This window comes from Phoxinus phoxinus (genome assembly GCF_949152265.1).
Source record: "Phoxinus phoxinus genome assembly, chromosome: 9".
NCBI lineage: Eukaryota > Metazoa > Chordata > Actinopteri > Cypriniformes > Leuciscidae > Phoxinus > Phoxinus phoxinus.
The window spans coordinates 8,112,488-8,131,782 of record NC_136884.1 but is presented as its reverse complement, the minus strand read 5'-3'; the positions used below and the strand labels follow the sequence as shown (position 1 = coordinate 8,131,782).

The 19,295-nt window shown below is 36.9% G+C and overlaps 1 protein-coding gene and 1 long non-coding RNA gene across 3 annotated transcripts; one reads left to right on the top strand and one right to left on the bottom strand.

Moving 5' to 3' along the window:
• Positions 1 to 1,882: 1,882 nt before the first annotated feature.
• On the bottom strand, positions 1,883 to 16,423 carry cry1a (cryptochrome circadian regulator 1a; the record flags this gene model as incomplete). The annotated part of the gene is made up of 14 exons (XM_079622758.1): positions 1,883 to 2,672; positions 3,077 to 3,184; positions 3,273 to 3,338; positions 3,462 to 3,557; positions 3,924 to 4,031; positions 4,339 to 4,541; positions 5,917 to 6,068; positions 6,146 to 6,457; positions 6,571 to 6,711; positions 8,367 to 8,455; positions 8,658 to 8,842; positions 11,627 to 11,769; positions 12,018 to 12,126; positions 16,266 to 16,423. 13 exons carry the CDS (start codon positions 16,421 to 16,423, stop codon positions 3,084 to 3,086), a joined length of 1,863 nt encoding a protein of 620 aa, XP_079478884.1. The 3' UTR covers positions 1,883 to 2,672; positions 3,077 to 3,083.
• On the top strand, positions 8,402 to 16,324 carry LOC307003889. Of its 2 annotated transcripts, none has more exons than XR_013798865.1 (4): positions 8,402 to 8,530; positions 8,639 to 8,863; positions 15,391 to 15,500; positions 16,190 to 16,324. It is a non-coding gene; the product is annotated as an uncharacterized lncRNA (long non-coding RNA). The 2 variants fall into 2 exon arrangements; XR_013798866.1 differs by having other exon boundaries at positions 15,384 to 15,500.
• Positions 16,424 to 19,295: the final 2,872 nt, after the last annotated feature.

The window sequence follows — 19,295 nt, the reverse complement described above, 5'->3', positions numbered from 1 at the left end:
CCGTTAATGTATGTTTTTTCGCCTTTTTCCCCCGAAAATATTTTGATAGCTAATGTTAGCCTTTAACCATGGACTTTTTGTAGACAAGCCATTGTAAAAAAATTGATTAAAATTAGTTGACATTAAAGTAGACCAATTAAATACATTATATGTGTTAATATCAAAGAATGTCATCATTAATTATTTAATCAGATTTACCTTTTTTTAATTATCGGAACTTTTCTCCTAAAACTGCAACATTTGCCTACCAGAAAGTAATTATTTTACCTTATGCATTTACATTACATTTTACATTTATTCATTTAGCAGACGCTTTTATCCAAAGCGACTTATAAATGAGGAGGTTTTTTGAATGCAATTGAAGACAAAAATAAAGTCACTAACACAATTCTTTCTTCCTTTTTTCTTTGCTTTGTCCTGTTTACAGCAAGATGACAGTGAATAAGATGATCGTTAAATAAAGTACAGAATTGTTTATTATTGGTGTTTTGTCAATTATTTGAGTTTTGCTTCACATTCAAAATATCAAAAAACAGGTTTTGTAATGTTAGCATGTTAATTAGACCATTATATGTTGAACTGAAAGAAAAAATGGAATTTGAAACATTGTACAAAAACAAACTAAAACATTGTAGCAATATAATATCACAATATTTTTCAGATGATAGTTCAATCTGTATTTGTATCCGTTACATCACTAATATCCTTTCAATATCCTTTCAATTACACCCACGCTCAAAAAATAAATACTGGGTAATTAGTAAGTTTGAGAACACAATGATTTTTTTTTTTTTTTTTGGTACATGCATTAAGCAGGGAACGCAAATATTTATTTGGATAACTTTAAATAAAAAGAGAGCGTAATCTTGCATTCCAATCACAGACGTGATTTTAGGGTGTTATACAATCTTCCGAACGGCAGGAGGCGCTGTCTCGAAAAACGAGGGGACTGAGAATGCGGGACTCTGGGTGCGGGACTGTAGATGCAGCAGGCTCCGAGTCTGCAGCTTGATAATGTTGAACAGATGTGTAACGTTACCTCTTTCATTAAAAGAAAGAAGAAAACAGAGCTGTGACATAAAGAAAACAGAGCTGTTTTTGACCAGGTAAAATTAGCGTTGTCTTGCAATACTAATGAGAATTTTTAATTAAAGTGTATACAAGTTTTTCATTTAGACCCTAAAGAATCATATTAACTTGTACAAAAATGGCATTATATGACCCCTTTAAGGACTGAGGTTGCTAATGAAAATGCACGTCTCCACGCAAACGTGGAGGCGTGGCCAAGCTAGTGTATTTTGAATCACTGCTAATGCTGCTTTTTTAGCATTACAAATATTTATCACGTTTATTTACACTCTTATTTATTTGTTTTGATCCTGGGATACCGTGAAAATGACGAGGTTTCTAAAAGCAAACTTTCGCGCCTTTCGCTCTGTCCTTTGGTTGTAAGGTAATCAATCAATATTATAAAGTTTTTAAGCACTAAGTAAGTTAATATGCGTGATTATAATCTCTCACGGCGTTTATAATGGCCTCAAAGTTATTGGACACTCACTCCATCTTAAAAATTACTCGAATTTAATTTGTTTGAAAGAAAGATAGCATAAACAAACCAAAGTTGGTTAGGTTTACAGCTGTGAATGAAGAAATATTTTGCTTAAATTTAAGATTTAAAAAGTATGTGGGCTAATGATCTATGTTTTGGACAATTTGTGGTTGACCTTAGTAAGCAAGTTCATAGTTAATGGTAATTAGTAAAAACGAATTTATCTGTTTATGTAATAGGTCATCAGCTATGCTGTGCAAGGGAATCAGCATTCGTCACCTGAAAAATTAGTGACAGAACAGCATCCTGTGTAAGTAAATGAGCGAGACAACGTACATTTACACTTTTATTAAACAAGCACAATGTGAGAGCATGAGAAACACTGTGGTGAATTATATTTTCGAATAGATTACAGCAATGGAGAGACACTCAAATAGAGAGGAGTAAACGGTGACTGAGAAGGTGGAGACAGATGTCAGTCTGAAAAGAGTAACATTAACTGAAAAGATCATCACAAACGGCTGTAGTTGAGACAAGCAAAAGGAGAGTTCAAAAAACATAGTGCAAGCAAACAGCCCGATGAGAGGCTAAGTAATGTACTGCATGGGGACAGTCTACAAATGCTTTAAAAGGTTCAATTTTATGTTTTCATAAAGAACAGAGTAAAATTGATCCACAATAATTCTTTATATCAAAAATATATCAATGGGTCTATGACTACATGAAATAGAGAAAGCACATACAATATTAAATATGTACATTTTGTATGTAAGTATTCATCAAATCCTTATATACACAAAAATTTAGTCCCAGAGAGTCCAAACATGAACGCAACGTTGAGAGAACATTGCAGCTGTGCAGATTACAGAGCCACAACATAATTCCAATGCTGTCAGGATGTTGATGACCGCTTGGGTGAAGTCCCTGTGATAATGTACAGTCAGTTTTGAAGTGCTATGTGTTGATGTGCTTAGAGAGAGAATCATGCACTCCCTTGAATCACTCCCGTCAATGGGATTTTGGTTTCTTCCATAAAAATGCAAAATGTAACAACTCGAAAAAGGTGCAAAAAAAGAAATCAGGCCTCTGCAAAGTCGTGTTGACCGCTGTGCATGGACCATTTCTAAAAACACACACAAAAACGACACGTATGAGGCTTCATAAAGCATAAGAACATGACAGTAAGAAAAACAGTAGTGCTTGAAAAAAAGGTGTCTTCTTTAATCATTTAAAAAAAAGAAATAATTGTGATTCATTTCATATTTTGGCATATACAAGTAATTAACTACAAAATACTTTACAATGTAATAAATATAAAATAATATGTGTATGTATATTTAAATATATATTTGTAAAATCGAAATATATTTAAATACCGGGTACATATATAATTTTTTTTAAAAATGGAAACTTTATTTTAAAGTATTTTGTAGTTATATATATACTATATACACTCAAAATACTAAATTTATAAATGTAAATATATATAACATTTTCATAATTAATGTTTTTGCACATTTGACAGACCTGATGTTTAAGAGCTGCTCTGACGTTGGACTTTTGAGCCCGTGGCAGGACCAGACTCCTCGCTGTGTCGTTTTCCAGATGTCAGGATGGTGCTGTGCAGCCCTCGTCCTGAAAATGAGATTTAAAGATTATAATGCTAACTGTAACCTCTGCATGACAATTAGACTGGCCTCTGGTCAAATGTGGAGGTCTTTACCTGGCTGGACAGCAGGACTTAAGTCTTGCCTGTAGCACATTGTGCTACTACTGTTGCCTGCAAAACCTGCAACACAAACACTATAATGACATGTCTGGCATTTGGAAAAATAACAATGCTGCTGAGATTTATTGACATTGTTGCTAATTGCAGATATAGATATTGACGTCGTTGGTATAGTGTTTGTACCTTGCAGTGACATGATGCTGGTTGTTTGGTGGTCTCCTTGTGAGTAAACCATCCTGCCGTGCCATTCACCTTGTGAGGTGGGTGGCATCTGATAGCCTGAGATGAATTGAAAAAAAAAAAATTTCAGATATTGTAGTGGTTTCTACACTATGCTGTTTTTGCACGGAGGGAATCTTATTTATACATTTTAAAAAAGTTGCAGCGACATCTCTTCTCTCTTCTTCTTTCTTACTTCACTTACACGAGATCGCAGAAGTAGCAAACCACAACCATACAATCAATTACTGATGGCCATTTATTTCATGTTCGAGAAGCCATTTCACTATACGTCACAATAGGGAAGAAAGGACTATCGCAACTTCCGCTTCATGCCGACTTTAAGTTATGATTTAAGTTTTACTTAAGATGCGTCTAATACCGGCATAGCTTGCATAAAAAATAAAGAAGTTGGAGTGTGCAAACCTGAAGATGCAGTGATTTCCTTGGTCACATCTCCTGTTTGGAATCCCATTAAGGTTGTGGAATTCTCACCATTTCCATTAGCGTTGGATGGCACTGTTGCCAGCAGTCCTGTAGGGGAATGAGGCATCAGTCAGAGACAAAAAAAAAAACTCGTTTCAGATTCTGTTCATTTTCTGTTAATCCAGGCATTAAATCACATTCAATTTACGCAAATCCTTTCAAAAACGAATAACCTAAACCAGCCCTCAATATCCAGAAGCTTATGAGTTCAGAAGGATTAAACACATTTTTTATGTGGATTAAACTCTTTTTAACAAGTTACACCAATAAATGAGGCAGAAACCTATAGGGCAATTTTGCGAGAGAGGGGTATGGGTTAGTGTGGCATTTTCATTTCCCTTAGTTTCTGTCTTACCCAGGCCATGGTAGCAGGACAGTTGCTGGTAGATCTGTTTCATACGCTCTATGTTGAGGCGGCTTGCCTCTGCGTGATGCACCATGGGTTTGGGGTAGTGTACACCAATTATACATTTGGCTGCTTTCTGGACGCTTTCAGGAGCATTCCAGGGGTCGTAGATATACTTGGCTGGGAAACCCCTCAACACTGGCAAATATCGCCTTCAAGAGAAAAGGGGAGTACATTATATACATATATAATGTAATCTATTACATTATAACATTACAATTTCTGTCTGTTATCTGTGACCAGGCCAGCAAGTCTTTGTGGTGTATCGAGAGCTATGGTATGCACGTTAATGTCGGCATACCACCACGTAGGACAAACGGCATCCCACGGGTGTAACTGTCGTCGCACGAGGAAGCTGTCTGAAAGGGATGTCCAGGTACTAACCTGGATTGTATCCCAAAAAAACCCATGAAACTACAGCTGCCCAGCTCACTGCAGAATTAAATGCGCACCTTGACTCTTCTGTTTCCACCAAAACTGTTCATCGGGACGGAACTCAATATTCATATTCATGGTCGGGCCAAACTTTTGGTAAATCGTGCCAAAGCCAAATGTCGGTTTAATTGGTGCCAACAGTGCAAATCTTGGGCTGTGGACAATGTGAAACATGTATTGTTCCCTGATGAGTCCACCTTTACTGTCTTTCCCACATCCGTGGGAGTTACAGTGTGGAGAAGTCCCAAAGAGGCTTAACACCTGAGTGAAGCACGGGGTGAATCAGTGATGGTCTGGGCTGCAATATCATGGAATTTCCTACTGTGCTTGATGGGCGCATCACTGCCAAGGACTACCGACCTATTCTGGAGGACCGTGTGCTCCTAATAGTTCAAACATTGTACCCTAAAGGGGGTGCTGTGTATCAGCTGATTAATGCACCAATACACACAGCAAGACTTGACTTGTGACAGAATGGTTTGATGGACATGAAAGTGAAGTCCCATGGCCTGCACATTCACCAGATCTAAATATTTTGAGCCACTTTGGTGTATTTTGAAGGAGCAAGTCAGAAAACGTTTTCCTACACCAGTATCACATAGTGACCTGGCCACTGTTCTGGAAGAGGAATGGCTCAAAATCCCTTTGGCCACTGTGAAGGACTTGTATATGTCATTCCCAAGATGATTTGATGCTGTATTTGCCGCAAAAGGAGTACTACACCATACTAATAAATTATTATTGAGGTCTAAAACCAGGTGTTTCAGTTTCATTGTCCGACTGGAAATATTTTGTTTTTGCATATGGTCATAATTTCTTTGTATTACACTCTTGCCAAAAAATTATATCAATGCAATTTGCCATGTTTTATTGTGTTATCACAAATAAAATAATTGACTCCAAGCACAACTACACAATATGCTTAAAAAAATAAAATGTATTATTTAAGTAAAGGGTGAAGAAGTCAATTTGACTAGGCCAGACATATATCATTTTTACTGAATGAAATTAGGCTGAAAATAAAATACATTTTGTTCAGAGGCTAGACCGTTTTTAAAATTGTTCTTTGTTTACACTAGAGTTCTAACTCACCGTATGTAGTCTCCGTTGGGGTCGGGGCGACGGCCGAAGCTCACGGGACAGTAGCAGTGGAAGAACTGCTGGAAGAAGGAGCTGCAGGACAGCCACATCCAGCTTCCTGCATTCACACTCCAGTCTGCATCCAGCAGCAGCTCCTCAAAGACCTGTGAAGACAGAGGCATGTGAGTGCTGTCATATTAGTAAAATACCTCAAGTAATCACAATAATGAGCGCTTTTTACTTTCATGCCCTCCTCCCAGCTGATCCACAGGTCTCCACGGGTGAGGAAACAGGCGACTGCATGTCGGGCCAGATGGTGGATCCAGCCCTCTTGCCTCAGCTGGGTCATGATGGCATCGATCCAGGGGAAACCAGTTCTGCCCTCAGCCCACTTGGCTAAAGCCTCTGGGTTTTTGTCCCACGGGATCTGCACACAAATGGGGTTGCCTTCCATCTTGTCGAAGCGTGGGTTGTTGGTGGCGGCCGTGTAAAAGAATTCACGCCACAGTAATTGGCCATAAAGGGACAGAGGAGGTGAGCTGTTCTTTTTGACCTGTAGGGAAAAAGTGTAATTAACATAAGTGATTATTCAGTTTAACACGAGAGTCAGTTTAACATTAGAAACACAATTTGAAGTACATAAGATACATATGATGACATACTGACCTTTCTGTAGAGGTCTGTGAGTTTGAAGTAGAAGAGTCGACAGGAAAGGCAGCCGAATCTTAAATATGGACTTAAGCCAGTGGGACTGGCCAGCAGTGAATTGGCATTCATTCTTGGACGCTCAAAGTTGGCCACCCAAGCCTAGAAAAAGGTATTTGCTATGAATTAATCATTTATTGACTGCTCTCAACAAGGATGCCCAGGGGCTAGTTTGTTTTACAAACATAACATTTAGTTTTCTGTAAAGTTATTTAAATGGAAAACATACACTACCACTCAAAAGTTTGGGGTCAGTAAGATTTTTAAATGTTTTTGAAATAAGTATCTTATGCTCACCAAGGCTGCATTTATAAAACTCAACACAGTAATATTGCGATTTAGTATATTTTAAAATCGAATTTTTCTTTCCATGATGGCAAAGTTGAATTTTCAGCATCATTACTCCAGTCTACAGTGTCACAATTTAAATGTCTTTATTGTCACTTTTTGTCTTAACTTAATGCATCCTTGCTAAACAAAAGTATTCAATTCTTCTTTTTTTTTACTGGCTGACACCAAACTTTATACGTTAATGTAAATGGTGAGTTTTTTTTTTTCTTCTGTAGATTCTGCAAGAATGTTATATGATAATATTGAAAGCATCAGTTAAAATAGGTCAAATTATTAACAACTCAAGTTAGGGCTGCACGATTTTGGCCAAAATGATAATCACGATTATTTTGATCAATATTGAGATCACGATTAATTATCACGATTATTTGTTGATTTGTCACATAGGCTAATTATAACTGCTTTTTACATCCATATTGTGCTACATTTCCTGCTAATGTACAAATGTGTGCATCAAAATAAAATGGGTCCTCTTATTCACCAAAATTCAGTGCATCTCCAGAATAAATAAAAATAAATAATTTATTTTAAATTGTATTTATATTTTATATACATTATATACACTCCTTTTAAAATCAATATTTTGTCAAATTATTGATTTATTTGGAAGGTAGGCTAGCCATGTAAGCGGGATCCCGATGTCAGTGAATAAAATTCTGTCATTGTTATTTGAAAAGTCTCTTGTTATTTGAAGTCTTTCGCGCACTATCGCTCGCGCGCAGACATACGCGCGCGGTCTCTCTCGCGCTCAGACACCCTCGGTCTCTCTCGCGCACTATTGCTCGCGCACAGACACACTTGGACCGGTCTCTCTCGCTTCATATTACTCGCGCGCAGACACACTCTGTCTCATCTCGCCCAGTTCGCTTCGCTTTTGTCCAGTCCGGCAAAACATTCTAGTTTCTACATCTAGAAACTAAGCTGTGCGGTGCAGGGAACAACTCTGATTATTGGCTCGTCATGGAGCCAGCGCTAGATTGGCTTTGCAAAAAAAAAAAAAAACTTTCATATGGAGCATTCTATGAACAGAATGACGCATTTAAAATATCGCACGATCACGCAAATTTGATCGTGGGAAGCCAAAATCGTAATCGTGATTAAAATTCGATTAATTGTGCAGCCCTAACTCAAGTGGGTTGTTGTGTATGTATTTATATACGTGTATGTGTATATATATTTATATAGTTTTTGTATAGTCATATTATAACTGTATTTTTCATATATTATTGCAAATGTATTTTTTTTAATAAAGAAAACATTTAATGGAAAAATATCACTTTTTTACTTTTATTTAAAGTAATAAAGTACGGTAAATATATAAGATTGTTCATCTATGATCTGTGTTTTTAGATGCCAATATTATTAATCCTACAGTTGTGCATGTGTGATTATGGAGTGTCTCTAACCTTCCTCTCCAGGTGCCTCTCTAGACGAGTGAGGGCCTCTGTTTCTCCTCCAGGCCACACGGCTGAGGACAGGCCCTCTGTGTCAAAGCCTTTCAGGAAAAGCATTCACAATTACACTTTTTGCATCAAAGCCTTTACTTTAAACATAAAGACAGTTTGAACTGGTATGTCGGATTCCTTGTGCATTTAAGGATGTATTACATACTTCATGAGAAGTTTAGTATGCTACACATTTTAGCTTGAAGATTTTTTTGTTTTGTTTCTTTTGAAAGAGAGAGACAGCAGACTGACCAAGCTCTTCCAAAGAAGGAACCCCGAACTTCTCATCGTGGTCATCAGAGACAGGAGTGGTGCACGCCCCCATGACTTCTGCTGTGATGGTCTCTGCCGGGATCTCCACCGCCTCCATCCTGCTGATGAGGGTCTGGTAGCGCTTGTACGTGAGCGGAGACTGTCCTCCATTCAGCTCAATGATCCTGAGAGACAACAATCCACCAGTGAGTAAGAAAACAAAACGTTTTTACAGTCATTACAAAAAGTCATTACAGTTGACTCTTCGTCAAGCCCTGCCTTAAAAATTAAACTGTTGACATGCGCCATATCAGACATGCTTTTGATTTTTTTCTAATGTCAATCTATTGTAGTTCTGTGCGTTTCAGTAGTTACAAACATAATTTTACAAACGTTATCTAAAAATATGATAAAATGTAGCAGAGGCACTTGGAATGCTGACACAAGATAGCCAGAGATATTTACTGATATACTGCAGTGATATACTGGCTAAATCTCGAGAATATTATTAAGAACACCTACAATTGCTCCAAAGTTAATTAGGGGGCTTTTACATGAGTTTTCAACTAAAAACTGAAAACTTTTAATGCATTTTGGCCATTGATTTCCACGACAACAGTGTTTTGGGGGCCTGAAATCTATGGAGCTAATATTCTGACAAAATGATTTGAATTTGAATTGTGTAAATTTGAATTATTTGCAAGTGTAATCTAACAAAATTGAATTTTAGGTGGTAGTTTAAATAGTTCTGAATTTGAATTTTTTTAAACGAATATTGAAATGTTTTTATGGCTGAATTTTATAGACATGTATTTTCAAACAGTAATATTCAGTTTTAAAAAAATCAGATTCAAGTTTTCAAGATGAAGAAATTCAGAACTTCAAATTCAGTTTTCTAAAATTTAATGTCAAAAATTCAAGTTCAAAAATTCAAGTTCAAAAATTCAGATCTGACAGAAAGTAGGTCACAGGTCATCCACAGGGAAGAGTAGATGATCTCAGAAAAGTCGAACAGAGCATTTTGGCCAATTGGGGACTGGGGAAGTTTTCCAGCGCGAACGTGGTGGTGGTTCAAGAGGTTGCCACTCTCTGACCCTTGTCATGAATCGCCCGGAGGTAAGTGATTCTTAAACATGAATGATTTTGTGTTTATATGTTAGGTTAGCGTTCTCAGCACGTGGGACATTTGTCTAAGCGGTCTCTGGTGTTTGTTTTAAAGTATATTTTGTGTAAAATTTATTAGAACGCCACCGCACAGACAGGACGCGAGCGGCGCGACGCAACGCGGTGCTTGAAGCGACTGTTGCAAAGAGCTGGGACTAGATCAGAAATAGGATGGGGAATCCGTGTGCTGTTGGGGATTTCACGGGTCGCGTATGGTCTCTGTGTCGTACGTGTAAGCATAAGGTAGCCTACGAGAGGGTGCGCTGTATCGTGAATACGATGCAAACCGGAGTGCTTGCAACCCCTTCAGACGTATTCACGAGACAGCAGCCTTGCACGGATTCCCCATCCTATTTCTGATCTAGTCCCAGCTCTTTGCAACAGTCGCTTCAAGCACCGCGTTGCGTCGCGCCGCTCGCGTCCTAGGTCTAGTAGACACGGTGGCGTTCTAATAAATTTTACACAAAATATACTTTAAAACAAACAACAGAGACCGCTTAGACAAATGTCCCACGTGCTGAGGACGCTAAACACAAAATCATTCATGTTTAAGAATCACTTACCTCCGGCCGATTCATGAGTGGACATTCTATAACGCTTAACGTGAAAAACGCTTAACGTGGCTCACTGTACGAAGACAGTGATATTAAAGGACCAAACTCAGTACAAATCATATTAATAAACCATACTCTGTGTAAAAAATCAGAATATGAACGCAATGCGTTTCCGCGTTAAGCATGTTCACCATAGAAAACCGTTATAAGAAAACGCTTAACGTGGCTTACTGTACAAAGACAGTGATATTAAAGGACCAAACTCAGTAAAAATCATATTAATAAACCTATAAAAAAATCAGATGAGCCCAGAATATGAACGCAACGCGTTTAATTAAGCATGTTATAGAAAACCGTTATAAGAAAACGCTTAACGTGGCTTAATAAACCTTAAATGGTCCTTAGTATGGTTTATTAAGGACCATTTAAGGTTTATTAAGCCACGTTAAGCGTTTTCTTATAACGGTTTTCTATGGTAAGAACATGCTTTAACGCGTAGCCTAATTAAACGCATTGCGTTCATATTCTGGGCTCATCTGATTTTTTTATACAAAGTATGGTTTATTAATATGATTTGTACTGGGTTTGGTCCTTTAATATCACTGTCTTCGTACAGTGAGCCACGTTAAGCGTTTTAGAATGTCCCTCAGAGAGTGGCAACCTCTTGAACCACCACCACGTTCGCGCTGGAAAACTTCCGCAGTCCCCAATTGGCCAAAATGATCTGTTCGACTTTTCTGAGATCATCTACTCTTCCCTGTGGATGACCTGTGACCTACTTTCTGTCAGATCTGAATTTTTGAACTTGAATTTTTGACATTGAATTTTATAAAACTGAATTTGAAGTTCCGAATTTCTTCATCTTGAAAACTTGAATCTGAATTTTTTTAAACTAAATATTACTGTTTGAAAATACATGTCTATAAAATTCAGCCATAAAAACATTTCAATTTGTTAAATTTCAAATGTTCAATATTCGTTTAAAAAAAATTCAAATTCAGAACTATTTAAACTACCACCTAAAATTCAATTTTGTTAGATTACACTTGCAAATAATTCAAATTTACACAATTCAAATTCAAATCATTTTGTCAGAATATTAGCTCCATAGAAATCTCAAACTTTTGGAAATGTGTTTCAAAGTGCAAGTTTTTGGAGGTTGGTGGAGCTTAGCAAAGGGTCAATTACAACAAACAAAGTAATTATGGAGCAAACGTTCTGACAAAGTTGGATGAATTTAGAAGTACGTACTTGTCCAGATCGTAGAGCGTGTGAGAGATGCGAACAATCACCTCCACGCCTGCCTCATTGGCCAGCTTCTTGATGGCTGCATCTCGCTCCTTTCCAAATGGCTCTGAGTCGTACTCGTAGGACAGACGAGTAATGTTCCACTCCTGGACACGTTACAATAACATACCATTAGGGGGGCGCAAAAGATTTACCCATCGACACACAATGGTGATAGAGAGCCAAGTCACAAAACGTATGGAAGATTAGATGTAAAGTGTCACATTTAAAAGATAAGATATATATTTTGCCTCAATTCTATTCCATCCAATCCAGAAATGTTTTCCTGGTGCAAGATTTTTACTTTAGAAATCTAACAATTCAGTCAATTGAAATTGCAAATTGAAAGCTGGACCTTAAACAGCCTGGGGAAGACATCGGTGGGTTGGCCACGGATAACAAAGAGTCGTGAGTTTAGTTTGCGGAGGCTGGCATCCAGGTCTTCCAAACACTGCAGTAAAAACCTGAGCAACAAGAGACATGACATGTATTTTTAGCCACATACTGACAAATAATATCATGCATTGCACATAATATAAGTCTAATAAGGCAGGTCTACTCACAATAACTATTGCACTTTGCAACTGTAAAACATTTTCAAAGAAGGCAAGGCATTGAACAAGGATAGGGTAAAAAAAAAAACTATCCACTTACAGAATAATGGCTATAATTATAGATAATTACTTGCTGAAGCTACAGCACATTGCAAGCCTCACCCATTTTTATTTTATTTATGACATTAAAATCTAATTCTGTTTTTTATAATTGATCATTTTCATTTTGTTTTTAATGATGCATATGATAATTGATAATATGATAATTGACTAATTAATCCATTCCTGCTTTGAAAAATAGGGGCAAAACTTAGGGCATACATAACGCCTGAGTCAGCTTGACACCATTGACATGAGTACTACTTACAAAAAGCCATGCTTACAGTGAAAGAAACTGCTAACTGAACACTGATATTTTTATTAAGCAGAGGGCTGCCAGTAAAACAGACTGCTGCCCTTATATAGCTTGCATTGTGCGTCAGTTTTAATCATGCACTCCAATGACCCTGAATCAGGTACCTTGTAAACAAGACTTTTAATACCGTTAAAATGATGCATCCTTGGCATTGCTAGCACCATGCTCTACTATGAGCAGTGCAGTCCTGTGAAATCTGCTATCAGAATGCTGTGGATGGTTGCTGAGGCATTGATACAGGGTTGCTAATGTGTTCTGAGTGGTGTTTAATGTGCTACTATGAGGTTAATAGTGATTTGGGTGGTTGCTTACTGGTCCAAGTGAGTCTCACATAATAATTTTTTGGTTCCCTCCTTCTTTTGAGGTATCTTTAATCTCTCATCCCATCAACAATGTAGACGAGTTACCTGTCAAATTTTTAACGTTGCATTTGTAAACTGCACCAGAGATTTATTCATTCACTTTTTAAGCACTGGATAAGAATGCAATGATGGCAACTGTGATATACAGAATAATTATTCAGTGAAATAGTGAGTTGTCTCTGAACGATTCAGTCCATGATTGATCGCGAATTGTACGGATTTTTTTTTTTTTGCTGTAGTGCTTTGCTGTAGTGCTGTTGAAAAAGTGGTGCAGGAAACCCAATGGATCTTTTAAAATAGCAAGCAGCAGCAATTTGAAGAGCACTTGGCCATGATGCAGTGTGTTGTTGACCCAGAAACTCAAATCCTGTTGTCTGCAGGTTCTCACATTAAAGATCTCAACATTAAATGCTGAGTATGTGGAAAGCTCCAGCCTCCAAAGCTAACCTCTTCTCAATCCCCAGACTACCTCGAGTAATCCTGGCCAAACTATACTCCATCTCAAATTAAATCTAAAACTATCTGGTTATCACACAGTCAGACAAAAGAATGTGTAATTTGCATTTCAAGGATTCCTGTCTTGGTCGTAATGCAGATCAGAGGCAGCAGACACTAGTTCAATGTGTCTTGGCATGACAGTTTTGTATCATTTTAGTACAAAATCTATTTTGTTCTTAAAAAACATAATCCATAAGACATATGATGGTGGTGATGTTTCTGCCTGGACTATAAACTAACCAAAAGATGCTAAAGAAGTGACCTGGTGCTCTACAGAGTGATATTTAATGTCACATGGATTATGGTCTATTTGAGAATGATTCATCATGGTCTTTAAAAAAAGCAAGATGAATTAATATAGTAGGACCTGAGCCATGTTGATTGTCCAGTTGGTCATGGGACAGTACGCAAAAACCTAGCAACGAACAACCTAGCAAACACATAAAACTACCAAACTACTACAAAACTACTTGTCTACACTAAAGTTCAAAAGTTTTTGGTTGGTAAGATTTTTAAAAGAAGTCTCTTATGCCCACCATGGCTGCATTTATTTAATCAAAAATATAGTAAAAAAGGTAACATTGCTACTTTCACACATTTGTGTTTTTGTAGTTTACAGAGACGATAACGGTATTGTTTTCAAAAACTTGTACTTTGAAACCCGTTTGATTTTTTTTTTGCATTTTCAGGCCCCCAAAATGCCATTGTCGTGTAAATGAATGGCCAAAAAGCCGTAATATATAGTGAGTTCCAAAACATATAATGTCAGGATTATGTTTAGTTATTTTCTAAACATAGAAAATATGTTTTACATTACATAGAAAAATCAATGTTTACATATGATTCATGCTGCACCAAAACATCTCTGTCCTTTTATTTCCTTACTGTTGTACCACCCTGCCCGCTCCACATGTCCTCACAGGAAACGTTGTCCTCTACATGCAGTCAGTGATAATGTGTAAATCCCTGTCTAAGCCGCAGCCTCCCTCTCTTTGTCACTGACTCACTGCCCTATGATTGACCACAGTGTCATGTTATATGACTAGCTGCAGCATTGTTGTAATGATTGCAGAGATTATATAGTGCATCAAGTTCAAATGTGAGATTGAAGTATATCAAGTTTGTGGTGCACGCTAGCAGTCAGTTCTATAGGTGCAGAACAACATTTTGATATTTTAATATGATATATATATATATTTATTTTATATATATATATGTATATTTTTCCCCTCAATATTTTAATAACAATTACAAATAGCCTATATAATCACACTTTACAGAGCCAGTATGGGAGCAAATACACTTGCAATAACCAAACAGGCATATACAATTACATCTAAATTATATTTGTATTAGTTTATAATTTTATATAATGTAAATTTCACCATCTATTTTCCCCAGTTCATGTTAACTAGATCAGAGCTTATTTTGATACCATGGTGAATAAAGTAGGTCACTACGTTAGCATATTGTATTAGTCATTACGATCACTCTCTATAACACAGACCCATTTCTGATCCCAACTCAATGGAGATACAAGAGAGCAGATTATCATCAGAGCAAACAATCAGATCACCTGTGCTGCCCAGCAGTTGACCTCACCACGAGTGTGTGAACACACATTTATAGAAACCGATACACATGGACACACCACATGCCATTGTGTTTAGATATATTGCACATGGTTAAAAAGCTTTGAAAACTCAAGCACTGAAACTCATCCTCATTTTTTCCCAAACTGATATGGCTTTCTAAGTTGGATCACATAAGGAGACATTTATTGAATCTCTAAAACTGCTCAATAAATGAGTGAATACAGTTACATTTCATCATTAAAGGCTATCATGTGGCTTCTGAAGATACATTGATATTTTTTTTGTCTTTTTTTGCAGTTTACAGTCCCAAGTTCTCATCCACTTTCATTGTAAGGAAGAGAGCAGCATTAATATTCTTCAAAACTCCGTTTGTGTTCAACATTGTTAAGTCAAACCATTTGGAACGACATCAGGGTGAGTAAATAATAACATAACTTTTGTTTATGGTTACATTAAAGAGTTCGAGGAGTGTAGTAAGCAAGCATGGGTGTGGTTAACTGATGCAAGGGTCTGTATTATGTAATATTGCTTGCGTCAAAACAAAACGAATGCATTTGCTTAGCTTTTCATAAATGCAAATGCTACAAATATATAGTGAAAATCTTTCATCTTTAAAAGAAAAATTATTTGATTTGATAATGATATTACTTGATGACTTTTGCTCAACCAGTCAGTAGACTCAAAAAGTTACAAAACATAGCCTACTAGTTTCCCTTTAGTAATTCAGAATCAGATACATAATTCAGATACAAGATGTAGGCTACTGTAATACATACTGACTGCAATCAGTCACTAATTTTTATCTCTAAACCAGTCTGTAAAACCACTAATTGATCAAATTTGTAAAAATGTCTTTGTTAAAATTGTCCATAAGTCATGCATGTTGTTATTACTATACTTTTAGACTGGTAATAGATTGTAGATAATTAAAATGGAATGGATACAGAACAAAACTAGATTGTGAGAGGATCGATATAGAATAGACAACATTGAAAATGTATAGTAGAATAGAATAAATATGGAAAAGATTAGACCAGAATCGATAAATCATAAAATAATGTAATAGTAATTTAGACAGTGTGTGTTTGTGTCATCCTTTATAGCACACTACTTCAAATAAGATCTTGTAATGAATTCCAAGCACATATATTTTATTATTTGGCATATTTGATCCATTACCTCCACCTGCTGATCCCGACGTTCGATGATCCGGCGAACCATGGGTCAAGGATGTACACGCAGCGGACATTGTGCGCTCCCTGGATGGAGTCTCTGAGTGATGGATTATCGTGGAGCCGCAAGCCCTTCCTGAACCAGTGGACCGTATTTACCACCATTACTCCACTCAAGTCCCTTTAACCGTTTTTAGTATGCTGGTGTGATGCGTTACAGACCTCCTTCACGTTGCTCTACAGCACTCCAAAGAAGAAACTGCTCTCTCGCGTAAACAAAACGACTAATATTGTAATAAAGTCACTATAAATTAGCGTTCAAATTATTCTGGATATCTCCGGGGATGGAAATAATTAGCCTTGCTCTAACAAAACACTTTCCATCATTATGTCTAGTGATTTGGAACGCGACCACAGTTGAAGCATTGAGACACGAGCTGGATAACCGCGCAACAGCCGAATACACGACTTGCTTTAGGACCAGGACGCAACGCAAAGTACGCTTCCCTGTTGTATAACTTGTTATTCAGAATTATCCAAAATAATCAACAATACTGTACATGTTTTAGATCTCGCATGTAGAGCAAGTTCAGCTTTGAGTTATATTCAATCTTATTGCGCGTGGTCTTCCAGCTGAAGTCAACGGAGTCCGACGTACGTGCCCGAATCAGTGCGATTATGTAAATGTCAATATGGGCTCGAGCCCCTCGTAACCGCGTTACAGGCAGTAAAATAAAGCACTATCCCGCATGACATGACACCTCGTATTAGGTATCCTTCGTGTCTTGATTTGTTTTCCTTCAAAGTTACGTAAACTGTAAATATTTTCCCACGGAGAAGGTTCCACAGACACACTTTCGTCCATGCAATACAGTCTGTCGACTAAGCTCCACCTTACTTGATTGCGCACATGAAGAAGCGCGTTCTGTTTTGTCAAGCCCTAACATGACGTAGCTGGTCCTCAGTCACGTTTCTTTGGTGATCTCTGGGTGTGATGAACCAATACACTGACTAACCTGCTATACTTTATAAAATGCTCTTCATCGCATAATGTGAATGAAGATTACTCTTTATCGTTTATGTCAATATTAATGGAATATAGTAATGTCAAAATGTTATGGTTTATATCAAAACTATTAACAAATGCATAGAATTATTACAAAACATGTCCATGCAAAGTCTGCTCGGAGTTTTCATGTATAAACCATAGACTGTAAAAAAATATAAACACTGCAAACATTGATTGATACATTTCCACCCAGGACAGTTAAGGACTTTAGAGTGCAATCCTTGAAGCTGATTGGCTGGAGCTTTAGTACCCGGATAGGCACATGAGAAGCGACATGATCAAGCTCGTGTCAGCGCGCTGTTCTTTGCTGAACGGGGCGGCGCTGTTGAGTCGTGCTGTTAAAATCACCTTTTCTGTCTTTACAAGAAGTAATGACAGAAATGTATTTTCTGCGCTTTGTTTGCATCAGTCCTTTGCATGCATACAGTTCTTGTACTTGGGTCTCAACATGATTTTGATAATTTTTTAAGACATTAACATTGAATTTTGTTTACTGTTTAGTTAGTTATTGATTATGCTGTTTGAAAACTGATATTAACATACATATGGGTAAATCGGAGAAAGACGCCCCCCCCCCCCCCCCCACACACACACACACACCTTATTATAATTGGTTATTCGATTATTCATCTAAATGGTTAAAATCCAAGTATTTTACATTAATGATAAATATATAAATATTGAATTATATCAAAAGTCAATTATACGTGCTGTAAAAGTTTAGCCGGGGGAGCTTTTTACTCCCAAGATGGCCTCTTTGAATAATTGTTTGTTCTATGACGACTAATTTGCAAATGTTTCTATTCATTTCCTATAATAACACATTGGCTGATGCATCATCGTCATCCTGCACATGTTAAACATATATCTAAATACGTATGTTACAATTTAAAAGTAAATGCACATTGTTCTTAAGGGGGGCATCTTCCCCACATCTTGATAAAAAACAAAATAAGAAGATTTAGCCTACACAAAGTATCCTTCATAAATGATTACACTTCTTGGTTCTTTAAAATTGTGTGTGTTGACTTATCGAAGTAGGCTTTGTAATAGTCCCTGGTTTGTTTACGGCCCACTTTCTTTGGAAAATAAAAACCCTTTCAGGTACTGAAAGGCCTTTGCTTTTCCAGCATACTCTGCACATTTAACAGATTATATCGTGAACCAATGATGTGTGCACCTTTGAACAAGATAATTTGTGTAATTTCAGTTATTTTGTCCTGTGGAGCATGTAATGCAACCATTTATGATCACTCATGTTTTAAAAAATGCTAAATATCCTACAGATTTGGCAAGGACTGTGTAAGCTTAAGCATTATACACACAGCTGTATTTAGAAAGCATGATTTGTTGTCCAGGGTTGATCATTAGTAAAGAAAATACCTGATATGTGTAATTCCAACCCCTCTTTCAGTTCAGACCTGCATCAGTGAATACGCTTTGATGTCCTTTATAGAAGAGGTCTGAGAAGCATAAAAATCAGAGCACCCCATTATGAATTATTAAATGGTACATGTCTGTGTGCACTTTGCCTGTAATTCAATATGTTATTAAATATGTGTTACACTATGATAAAAGCATGTAATTTGTAGCTAATTTGAACAAGAATAAGTTCAATAATTCTATTTGCTTCACTGCATAATTGAATTGGAAAATAATTTTCTTTTATATCCAAATTTCTTAATGTCATATATTTAATTTTAAATTTAAATTACCACTAACATAATGCTACCCTTTTATTTAAATGGCTGTAAGCATTTTTACATCTCAGTGTGTTGCACCATCGTTTTTCTTTCTATGTTGCATTATTTATGTATGAATTTTGCCTTTCCAGTGAAATGGTATCTTGAAAAATGTCTGAATGTGTGAAGTTACTTGTGCAATTTATCGCCAAGCATATAACATTATCCTTGGTATTTGTATAACCAAATTAAACCTTCCAGATGAGGAATGAACCTGCGATCTAGA